We start from the raw sequence: 11,532 nt of genomic DNA, 5'->3' as shown, positions 1-11,532 counted from the left end.
GCATACAAATTACTTTTTTCAGTGTTAAATTGTCTGTGTTTGACAAAATGTGCTGATTTTTCACATGTGATAGCAGAACTGAATTGGGCATGCACAGGATGAATCACATCATTTGAAACTTAGTCTCTGATTGGAGAAATTGGAAGTGTTACAATCTGACCCATCGTTACATCTATCCTCGGTCTCCCCATATTTATTTTCTTACTCTTTCTTATATTTATTAGTTTGTTTCACTTGCACTGTTGTGTAACTGGAGCCTCGTCGCCTCGCCCCTCTATATCCTGGACTGTATGTGAAGTAGATGACAATAAGTTTACTTTGACTTCAGCGCTGTAGCGCACCGAGGCTCTCGCTCACTTCTTCTTCGTGTATAATTTCAGAAAACATCGCAAATTATAAGTCTGTATCATAATGTCTGGTGTTTGTTTGTTGCCTTTGTTTTATTTAGTTTTATTTTGCGAGTTGGCTATTAGACGCCGCCCAGCCAGCCACAGAACTCTCACGCCCCGCCTCTCCTCCTCCCTGAGTCATAAAGCAGCAGGCTACACCTTTGCAACCAGGGCGCCTCATCTCCAGCAATGGGCGACATAGAAACCCATCGGTGCCTATGTTATTCCCAGATACGCGCTGGCATGATGTCGGGCAGCATGAGTATGAGCAATTTTTTTTTTTACCGACAACCAGGATGCCGCCCGGGCAACCGCCTCCGTGTCGCCTCGTATCTAAACCGCTTACTGACTGCAGGTCATAACTTCTACCCAGTTCAGTTCACCTGACACTCGGACCGGTGCTGCCTCGGGTCTCTGCTCCTCCTGCCTCCCCTTTCCCTCATCCACCTGCTGGCCTCCACCACTTGCTAATGTTACTGAATCAGTGGAAGCTACGCCATAGCCACCACCAAACAACTGAGTTATTTTACACACCGGCCAGAATCTGGCCAATCCACCACCTTTCATTGTTTATACCACTACAAAAATCATCGGCTCCACCGAGCGTGCCATCAGTTGTGGCACGCGTGCCCAGGGTTGCCGACCCCTGGTCTATACTATGCTGTCCTGGTGGACATGGCAACACTTTTTTTCATGGTTACATACAGTTTTAGACTGATGTGGGCCAAAGCCTAGCACATACCTGCCAACCTTGAGACCTCAGAATTAGGGAGACATTCAAAGGGGTTTTTACAGTGTTTACTTATCGGAAAAAAATAAGTTAAATGTCACCGGCCTGTTCCGGGGGTGTCCAAATTCAGAGGGTGCGTCCACCTGAGGACCCGACCTTCGTGGTCTAAGTGGGCCGGGTCCTCCGGAAGCCGGGTAGACCGGAAATAGCGACTGTGAAATTGGGGGTCTAGCCTTCATAATTACGCTCACCTCTGCCGTCTGCTCCTTGCTGTGTAAATAAAAATAAAAATATAACCGGACGCTTGCGTAGATTCTCGACCATCTCACGCTTCTGTTTAATCAGTTTTCTGTTTGACATTTATTCAGCTGTGTGAAAAACCCCGGAGGAACCCTCCCGAGGATTAATAAAGTTTTATTTAATCTAATCTAATCTAATAACTTTAATCTCAGCCAAACCGATTTACTCACGAACAAATAAAAACACTGAAAAAGGCCAAACAATAACATGTTTAAGTTATTTGAGGTTTACACAACTACATTCTCGCCTGAAAATATGTTAAAAAGTTTATTTCACGACCCAGAAAGAGTAATTAGAGTAATATTATACTAAGTAGCTGCAGTAGTAGCAGCTATTGTTGGAAACTGGGAATTGGCTGGGCCAATCTAGGATACGGGTCTAGCAGATTCACTTGTGGTGTTGACCTCTAGTTGTACTTTCACACTGAGAGTGGTGACATCAGTAGGTGTCGGGATATTGTAGTGGACAGAAATCTGAGAAACAAACTTGGGTCAGGTCCACAGAATTAATCATACCTCACTCCACCCTGCTGTCACTTTTCTACACCACGACATATATTTGCACACATACTTTTCCTTTTATATTCATGCCTATATGTATCTTTTTTATCTTATTATTTATCTGTCATATCTCTGTTTCTACACTCATTTTATACGAGTGATTGATGTTTGTTGTGCATTTGCTGCTATCACATCTCAGTTTCCCTCTGAGATGAATAAAGTTTCTCTGATTCTGATACAGACAGAAAGTGAGTTTATTAATTTTTGCTCAATTCTCTAATTTAGTGTAAAATAGAATTGTACTAGGTTTCTTCCTGTTAAAGGGAGTTTTTCCTTCCGACTGTCGCGCGTGCTTGCTCACAGGGGGTCATATGATTGTTGGGTTTTCTCTGTATCTATTATTGTACGATCTACTGTACAATATAAAACATATGAGGCGACTGTTTTTGTGATTTGGCGCTATATCAATAAAATTGAATTGAATTGAATTGAATGAAAACACATTTATGACATCTGAAAATGCTAATCTTCTTTACCATTTTATAAGGACAAAAAAAGCCTTTGTTTGTCACCAACCAGGAACTGGTCACATGATGCTGTCACTGACCTGCACTGAAGCACATGCAGTGCCCTTCACCTCCAGCCTGTATTTTCCTGACACGTCCTGCAGCGCCTCCTCCTGGTAGAGCAGTTTGTTGCCCTGATTGACATCAAATGTCAGCTGACTGCTGGGAGCCTGAACTGTCACTGTGCTCCAACCTTCAGGACTGAACACCAGAGTGGAGTAGAGAGCCAGAGCCTGAAGAGCCACCACTGTGTCCTACAAGATGGATTCATTTTGGTTAACATACACAGCAGCTGTCATTTGTAAGATAAGATAAGATAAGATAAGATAGATAAGATAAGATAAGATAAGATAAGATGACCTTTATTAGTCCCACAGGTGGGAAATTTGTTTTACTATTACAGAAAAAAGTGCAAGTTATATAGCAGAAATTAGAAAACACTGGAATGCAATAAAATACAATACAAATACTACTATACAATAGAATAAAATAGAATAGAATAGAATAATATATACAATAGAAAAAATAGAAATACAAATATATACAATCTATATACAACTGAGTAAGAAAATACAAAAGTACAACTTCAGAAGAAGAATTGCACATATAGCAGTCTTATTGCACGTGTGACGGTTTGATCAGCTGCAAAAGTCTTTGTTGTGGAGTCTGACAGCAGTGGAAAGACCTGCAAATCTCTCCGTCCCACACCGTGTGCTGTGGGTCCTCACATACTGTGGTCGGTCGGTGAGGTAGTCCAGAATCCAGGTAGTGAGGTGATGGTCCACTCCTGAGTTCTCCAGCTTGTCCTTCAGAACCGAGGGAAGAATAGTGTTGAAGGCACTGGAGAAATCAAAGAACATGATTCTCACAGTGCTCCCAGCGGTCTCCAGGTGAGCGAGGGAACGATGTAGGAGGTGAATGACGGCATCATCCGCCTCCAATGCCAGGCTGGTAGGCAAATTGAAGTGGGTCCAGTGATGAGCTCACCAGGTGCCGAAGCTGAGCCAGGACCAGCCGCTCCAGGTCTTCATCAGGTGGGATGTCAGAGCCACCGGCCTGTAGCTGTTGAGGTCCTTGGGGCGTGAAGTCTTTGGCACTGGTACAACACAGGAGGTTTTCCAGAGCTGTGCGACTCTTCCCAGCCTCAGGCTCAGGTTGAAGAGGTGCTCCATCACACCACACAGTTGGTCCGCGCAGCACCTGACGACCCTTGAGCTGATGCCATCTGGGCCCGCTGCCTTCTTGCCATTAATCCTCCTCAGTTCCCTCCTAACCTGGGTGGTTGAGAGAGACAGGCTGGAGCCTTGTGTTGAGTGTGTATTGGATGCTGTTGTTGGGGGTGGGAGGAGTGAGCAGGGTGAATAGAGGAAGTGTGAAGTGTCTGAGGTGTCAGAGGTGGAACAGCAACAGTGGGGTGGGTGAGTCTGCAGCCGATGTTGGAGACTGCCTCATGGCTGAATCAAATCTGTTGAAGAAATGATTCAGTTCATTTGCCCACCTCACATCCCTCCCAGGCAGAGAGTTCTGATGTTTGTGGCCTGAGATGGTTCTGAGGCCTCTCCAGACTTCACCAACGTTGTTTTGCTGAAGCTGGTTCTCCATCTTCTGCCTGTAGCTATCCTTCCCATTCCTTATCAGTCCCCTCAACTCTCTCTGCACCCTTTTCAACTCCTCTTTGTCTCTGGATTTGAAGGCCCTCCTCTTCTGCTTGAGGACGGCTTTTAATGGGATTCCAGGACTCCATATTACATAGTGTTGAGTGTAATAGACATTAAGGTAAAACTGCCTGTGTTACTTCAACACACTCTCACAAAAGAGTTTCTAACTTTCACTTCCTGGTTAAAAAACATTAAAACAGGTTAAATGTGTTTAACAGAGATGATCTCAGAGAAACAAAGTAGAGAAATCACAGGTAGAAACTTACAGACTGCAGCTGAGCTGTTATTTACAGGCTGTTACGTGTAGTTGGTGCACAGAAGGCTGTTCTGTTAAAACAACACATTTTTAGACCAAAGTAAATTTCATATTGTAAAAAAAAAAAGAATAAAACATCCCTGCCTGCTAAAACAAGTCTGCATATCTGAGAGAAAAGCAACAACATGAAAGCTTCAGGATCATTTCTTCTGATTTGGTCCAAGATTGTATATGAACTCAAACATTAGCTTCATGCTGTTCAGGTGGTGTAGTACCTGAGTGGAGGAGAAGCCTCCGTAATAGTTCTGCTGCCCAGTCAGCCACCTCATAATACCAGAGGCATATGCCAGATCCTCAGCAGTTGGGGAGACGCTGAGTTTGGCCAACAGCACATAAGAACTGATCTCCACTGACAGGGAGGCTGATTTTTCTGCTGCTGTCTGAGACCAGTAGAGGAAACCTCCTACAAACACAATAACAGTCACAGTTATGCTAATAAAGCCTGAATGATGTCCTGCTAAAGGATGACTCACCTTCCCTCACTGCAACTGTGTCTAAGTGCTGCAGAAGGTGAGCGCGGGTCTCCACGTCTCCTGCCAGGGTGAACACATAGGCCAGCAGAGCTGTAGTGTAGGTGTTGCTCAGGTCACTGATAGACTCCTTGAGACAAGCCAGGCTCTTGTTCATCACAGGATCCTTTAAAAGATCAAAAGAAAACACTTCAGGTAAAGAAATTAATGGACGTGCACAAACAGAAGTCTTCTTCCATTAAACCCAGTATGAGAACAAAAGGAGGTAGTATTACTGATTTAGTGACTCAAAGCATCAGTGTGATAATACAGAGTGGGAGCTGTCGTCAAACAAAGCAATTACAGGAAAGTATAGATCAAGCAAAGAGATATAAAAAAAAACACTGTACAGGTTGGGTGGTGATAAAAGTACTTGCTGGTGAGAGTTCAGGTATGTGGATGACACCTGGGTGAAAATCAAATCTCAGGATGTACCACATTTCACGGATCACATTAACTCGGTGGACCGACACATCAAATTCACCAGGGAGGATATGAAAAGTGGTAGGTTAGCCTTCTTAGACCGAGAGATTTCCGTCAGTAATGGGGGACATCTAAAAGCTGATGAATACCGTAAACCTACACATACGGATCAGTATTTAAGGTTTGACTCTCATCATCCACTGGAGCACAAACTGGGTGTCATCAGGACGCTACAACACAGAGCGAACACCATCCCCACTGACACAGCGGCCAGGGAGGCAGAAGAACAGCACATCAAGAAGGCCCTGAGTAAATGTGGTTGTCCCAGCTGAGGGAAGTTGTACACAGTTATACAAAGTGCACTGGTCTAGGGGGAAGTTATACCAAGTGCACTGGTCTAGAGGGAAGTTATACCAAGTGCAGTGGTCTAGAGGGAAGTTATACCAAGTGCACTGGTCTAGAGGGAAGTTATACCAAGTGCACTGGTCTAGGGGGAAGTTATACCAAGTGCACTGGTCTAGGGGGAAGTTATACCAAGTGCACTGGTCTAGGGGGAAGTTATACCAAGTGCACTGGTCTAGGGGGAAGTTATACCAAGTGCACTGGGCTAGAGGGAAGTTATACCAAGTGCACTGGTCTAGAGGGAAGTTATACCAAGTGCACTGGTCTAGGGGGAAGTTATACCAAGTGCACTGGTCTAGAGGGAAGTTATACCAAGTGCACTGGTCTAGGGGGAAGTTATACCAAGTGCACTGGTCTAGGGGGAAGTTATACCAAGTGCAGGGGTCTAGGGGGAAGTTGTACCAAGTGCAGTGGTCTAGGGGGAAGTTATACCAAGTGCAGGGGTCTAGGGGGAAGTTGTACCAAGTGCAGTGGTCTAGGGGGAAGTTGTACCAAGTGCACTGGTCAAGAAGTGGCCAATGAACACCAGGCCTGCAAGGCTGCTCAGGTCGCCTGTTTTTATTAGAGACACACAGGGTAGACATTTGGATGGAGGCAGTTAGAACTGAGAGAGTCTCCTCACCCATTACACTCCACCCAAGTTCTTTACTGCTTCCTGAGTAAAACCCATAAGATTAGAGATTAGGACTTTTGAGACAGAGAGGTGATCCAGACTGCACTAGGGTGCTGGTTCCATAGGTCGACACATCATGGCACACTCAGACCCCGAATTGTTTGACAAGTGCTGGTTTTTGATATGAATCCAATGGAAATATTGTGACTAAAATTTATGGAAGTTTTAAAAAACGTGTCATCAATGGCATTTCAGCCTTTATTTTGACACAACAGTTTAGAGAGTACATGGGAAAAATGGGAATGGGTGGAATGACATACAGAAAATTATTTTCGATGGAGCCAACCGAGGCACCTGCAATAAGTCAGCAGCCGTGCACCAAATGACTTGCAGAGGAACTGTGAAACTTAAATAGCTTGATGCATGCTCCATATAAAAATGCCAAAAGAAATAGCAAAGGTGAGCTGTGTCATCTGGTGATCCTGGCTGTTAGTGAGACCAGCTTATCTGTAGGGACTGCTGCTTTTTTGTTTTTGCCTGTCCCGTTTGGTACTGTAGCAGTCAGAATTGTTGTCCAAAGCCCAGGAAAGATGCCCAATGGATTTTTTTCAAGTGGAGAAAATATGCCACTGCCATATTGTTCCACTTGATTAATTTATATTATCATTGTTTGTTTATTTTATTTTATTTTAAGTTGTTACAAATTGGACAGACAATTATACTGAAAGGGAGAAAGAAAAAGAAAGAAAGAGAGAATACAGAGGGGAAGGGGGGACAGTAAAATAAGACACTGAGACTGCTGGCTAAGCTTAACTCCATGGCTCAGTAGGGCTAACTCTATGTTCAATTTTTGTTTAAATAGCTCGATATTCTTTGAGTCTACTCACATGTTGGGATATATTCATTTCCAAGAAGGCAGCAGTAACGTACGCACTGAGAGTCACTTCATCAGATACACCACCCTGTCAACAGAAGGCATCATAGACATCATCAAAGCACCAACAACATTCAGGGATATGACATCATGAAAATGATTTTCAGCTGCATATGGTTTTAGTATCATCTTTGATTAAGGATTGTGACTCGCAGTTCTATGGAGCAAGTGTCAAAATGAATGTCTTGGTCCATGTTCAATGCTTTTACAGTGTTTAATACACTGTTTTCCATGTATGAATGAAATTATTAATAAAATTGTTAAAGTGCTTCCACACTGGAGGCTATTTCCACAGTCTACACGTTACCTTCATTCTGTTGTTGAAGAGTTCCCCAGACTTTTCAAAACAGCCAGTTTCTTGTTGTTTATGTTCCAGCCAGGTCTTAGACTCGTCGATCGTTCTGGGATCAATATAGATGAAAGACTGAGCTTTGGCAAAACCTCTTACCACAAACGCAGTCAGCCTGGCAAAAAGAAGAAGAAAAAAAAAACACTTACACATCTTACAACAATGGAAATGTTCGGCTTGGTGTTTGGATGTAAAGTCACATTAAGAGAAAAATACTGATCATTTTGAAAATAAAGTTGAAATTTCAAGATTACATTTGAAAATGTATTTTGAGAAAAAAGCGAGAAGATTACAGTTGTTCCAGGGCAAACTGCCACGGTTGCTATACCCTCTGAATTAGGGAAATCGTACTTCATAATCAGTTTTAGTAACAAGGAAGGAACCGATGTCCCTTTTAGCAAATAAAAACAGTGTGGCAGTAAGTATAAGTGCATTAAAAAGCAGAAAGTGGTACAGAAATCTGTATGTGGTCAGATGGAGATTAGTATATAATGAAATGGCTGGTAATGGACACATGTGAGGATACCGATGATTACATGCTCGTGGAATAAAAAGCATCTATACTGTATCACAAGACGACTGGTTTATTTCACTGAGTCATCTACACAATCTACAGGGTATAGCAGCTGTGGTAGTTTGAAACAACAACCGTAATCATTTCAACTGTTTTCTTAGAATTGAATTTGACTTTTTACAAAAAACAGTATTACGACTTTATTATCGAAATAGCATTTTGGCTTTATTTGAAATAAATAAATAAATAATAGAATTACAACTTTAATCTCTAAATTTTGACTTTTTTACTGTGGCCCTAATACTCCTCCCTACTAAATTACACAGTATTAACCAAAAGTTATTTTTAATGTTAGGGGAGTCAAAGGACTAAAGGTAATTATGCTAAATTGTGAATTATTTTAATTATTAGAGGTTGACTATTATATTAATAGCATAAACATGTCTAACTTTGAGAAACGTCTTCTGTTTGGTGGGATATTTAAAAACCAGTGTAACCGTTCTGATTTATGTAGGACATAATTGATCAGTGATGTTCTCACCAAGTGTTTCCTGGTCCTGTTCCAAATGTGGTGTAAGCACCGTCGTCACTTTTGTAGTTGAGCTGTCTTTGGTATCCTGTAACAACAGAGACACAATGATCAAGACATTGTTGCTATGGTGATGATTGGACTCCATTTGTTTATGGATCTGCATGTGTACATCAAGATTTGAGAAATTCTATGACTATGGCTGACAGATGAGGAAAATGACACATTTGACCAAAAACTGTGGCTAACATTCTGCCTCATGTCGGCTTGTTTCTTGAACCGTGTGTGTTGAAGTGATTAAAATGATTTCCTTCTTAGAGGAAACAATAAAAACTTGCCACTGGTGAGGAAGTTAGTAGCTTTTTCCATGATGGCTTCGGTGAGCTGCTGTGTGCCTTTCAGGTAGTGGAGGATGTAGATGTTGGGGGCCAGGAGAGCCATGTTCTGCTCCCCACATCCATGCGGCATCTGCAGCAATCCATCCAGGTTCTTCAGAGCCCGGCCGAGGATGACACCTGATCAAAAACACTGATTCACTAAAACTAACAAAACTAGAGTAAAACAACTTTGTATTATTGGGCAGAGATAACCTGAATAATTTCAATATGCAATTTTAAATGATGATTTCATTTGCTGAGCGAAAAAACATCCAAACTGAAAATTGTAGATTGACTGTGATTAACCAAATATTTCTGAGAAGACTGAGTTTCATTTCACCAACCAGACCCAGGCCTGATTAAGGTCACACCTGCTGGATCAAGAAATCACTCAAGTACAATCTGTTTGACAAAGGGAAGCAAGCTAAAAGATGTCGAAAAGAAACACGTCGTTGCCATGATTTTAAAAAATTCAAAAATAGGCAAGAAGTCTTGAGATCTATCAGTTTCTAAGCTGCAGATTCTAAATGTGTGCTTAGAAACCATCAAAGGTTGGATGGCTGACAACTTCCTCCAACTTAATGAAGAAAAGACTGAAGTCCTTGTATGTGCTCCAGACAGACATTTACCTAACATAATGAATGCTCTTGGTCCTCTTTCAACATTTGTGAAATCGTCTATCAGGAATCTAGGCTTCTGACAAGAACATCTAAATACTCTCATGTGACACCGTTGCTTATACAGCTGCACTGGCTCCCCGTTGAATTCAGAGTCCATTTTAAGATACTGGTTCTGACATTTAAAGCTCTTCAAGGACAAGCACCAGCCTACATCATTGAACTTTTACAGCCCTATGCCCCTAGTAGGTCCCTGAGGTCTTGTGATCAGGGCCTACTTGTTATTCAGCATACTAGGCTGAAAACCAAGGGTGGTAGAGCTTTTGCCCCTGTGGCCGCCAGACTGTGGAACTCTCTTCCTCAGAACTTAAGATCTGCAGACTCAGTGATTACTTTTAAAAAACAGCTAAAAACACATCTTTTTAGAATTGCATTTTATTAACTTTGGACTGTTTTTGTTTTATACCTTGTGAAGCACTTTGTGATCTTTTATCTAGAAATGTGCTATATAAATAAAATTTTACTTACTTACTTACTTTGGACAGGGTTAAAAAAACAATTTCTACAGCTTTGGAGCGCCAGTGCACCATGTTGGAACCCATTATCCACAAACTGAGAAAACTTGAAAAGATGTGGCCGACATTAATCCATAAGCACATCTACAACTCACCAAAAAAGTCAAGCGAATCCCAACAACACCCAGAACTGAAGGCCTTGCCTTACTCTGTAAAGGTCAGAGTTTACGATACAACACTACAAAGGAGACGGGGCAAAAACAGCATTCATGGACAAAACCACTGCTGACCAAAAAGAACACAAAAGCTTATCTCACATTTGCCAAAAAAACATCTCCATGCTCCACAAGATATTTGGGAGAATATTATATGGACTGAAGAGAAAAAGTTTTGAGTTTTGTTGCATCATTTCATAGAAAGAACATCATACCAACAGTGGTGGTAGCAGTGTGATGCCCTGGGGCTATGTGGCGTAGGGTGGTCTGTGGCTCAGCTGCAGGGAGGGGTGGGGCATTGGGTTCAGGTGGTTAGCGACGGAGGAGTCTGGTTAAGGTAGCTGGTGCCCAGTGTTAAATCATGCCTCTGCTGTTTCAGTAGCATGCCACGACCTGGAGGAAGAACTCTCTACCAGGAGAATGTCCAGCTATCAGTTTGTGCCTTGAATCTCAAACTTGTGCTATTAAGATGGAAAATGATCCAGAACGCCTGAAAGTGGCCAAGTCAAAATATGGACTTAAATCCTACTGACATGATTCTGCATGACCAGAACGATTACGCTGGAAAACCCTCTGGTGTGACTGGGCCAAAGCTCCTCCACAGCATTTCAAAAAACACTTATGACAAAAGCTAGACTGCAGTTCTTCCTGCAAAGAATGGCACAACCAGCCTTTTGATTTTTGGGGTCCATTTATTTTAAAGCCTACAGACTGCCTCAATAATGTGTAATTGTTTTGTGTAATTTTTAACTTTGTTTGTTCGTATGTATTTGTTTGGAAATGTGCTGCCTCTTGGCCAGGACTCCCTTGAAAAAGAGGTTTTTGATCTCAGCGGGACATTCCTGGTTAAATAAAGGTTAAATAAAAAAAAAATTAAAAAAATTCACATAAGGCCAGGAAGATGTGGGTCGCTTTTTTCTATTTATAAATGAAATCATCTTTTAAAAGCTGAATACGGTTTTTACTTTTACTTGAACATGATGTCTCTTTTATTTTCTGTTGTTTTAGTAATTTACTATTTGTCTTTTTATCAAAGCTTTAACTTGCCATATTTTTATTTGGCTGAATCAAAATTC

The 11,532-nt window shown here is 42.0% G+C and overlaps 1 protein-coding gene across 1 annotated transcript in view; it reads right to left on the bottom strand.

Annotated features, from left to right (window-relative positions):
• Nucleotides 1-2,600: 2,600 nt before the first annotated feature.
• LOC116329289 (alpha-2-macroglobulin-like) overlaps nt 2,601-11,532 on the bottom strand; it is a 30,751-nt gene continuing 21,819 nt past the window's right edge. The window contains exons 24-31 of the mRNA XM_039608899.1: nt 9,071-9,247; nt 8,745-8,820; nt 7,648-7,804; nt 7,294-7,368; nt 4,933-5,095; nt 4,675-4,862; nt 4,410-4,470; nt 2,601-2,739 (exon numbers count right to left, since the gene is read on the bottom strand). Of these exons, the coding sequence (XP_039464833.1) occupies nt 4,441-4,470; nt 4,675-4,862; nt 4,933-5,095; nt 7,294-7,368; nt 7,648-7,804; nt 8,745-8,820; nt 9,071-9,247 (866 nt within the window). The 3' untranslated portion in view covers nt 2,601-2,739; nt 4,410-4,440. The remainder of the gene's footprint in view (nt 2,740-4,409; nt 4,471-4,674; nt 4,863-4,932; nt 5,096-7,293; nt 7,369-7,647; nt 7,805-8,744; nt 8,821-9,070; nt 9,248-11,532) is intronic.

This window comes from Oreochromis aureus, linkage group 3 (genome assembly GCF_013358895.1).
Source record: "Oreochromis aureus strain Israel breed Guangdong linkage group 3, ZZ_aureus, whole genome shotgun sequence".
In the NCBI taxonomy this organism is placed as follows: Eukaryota; Metazoa; Chordata; class Actinopteri; order Cichliformes; family Cichlidae; genus Oreochromis; species Oreochromis aureus.
This window is presented reverse-complemented; position numbering and strand designations above follow the sequence as displayed.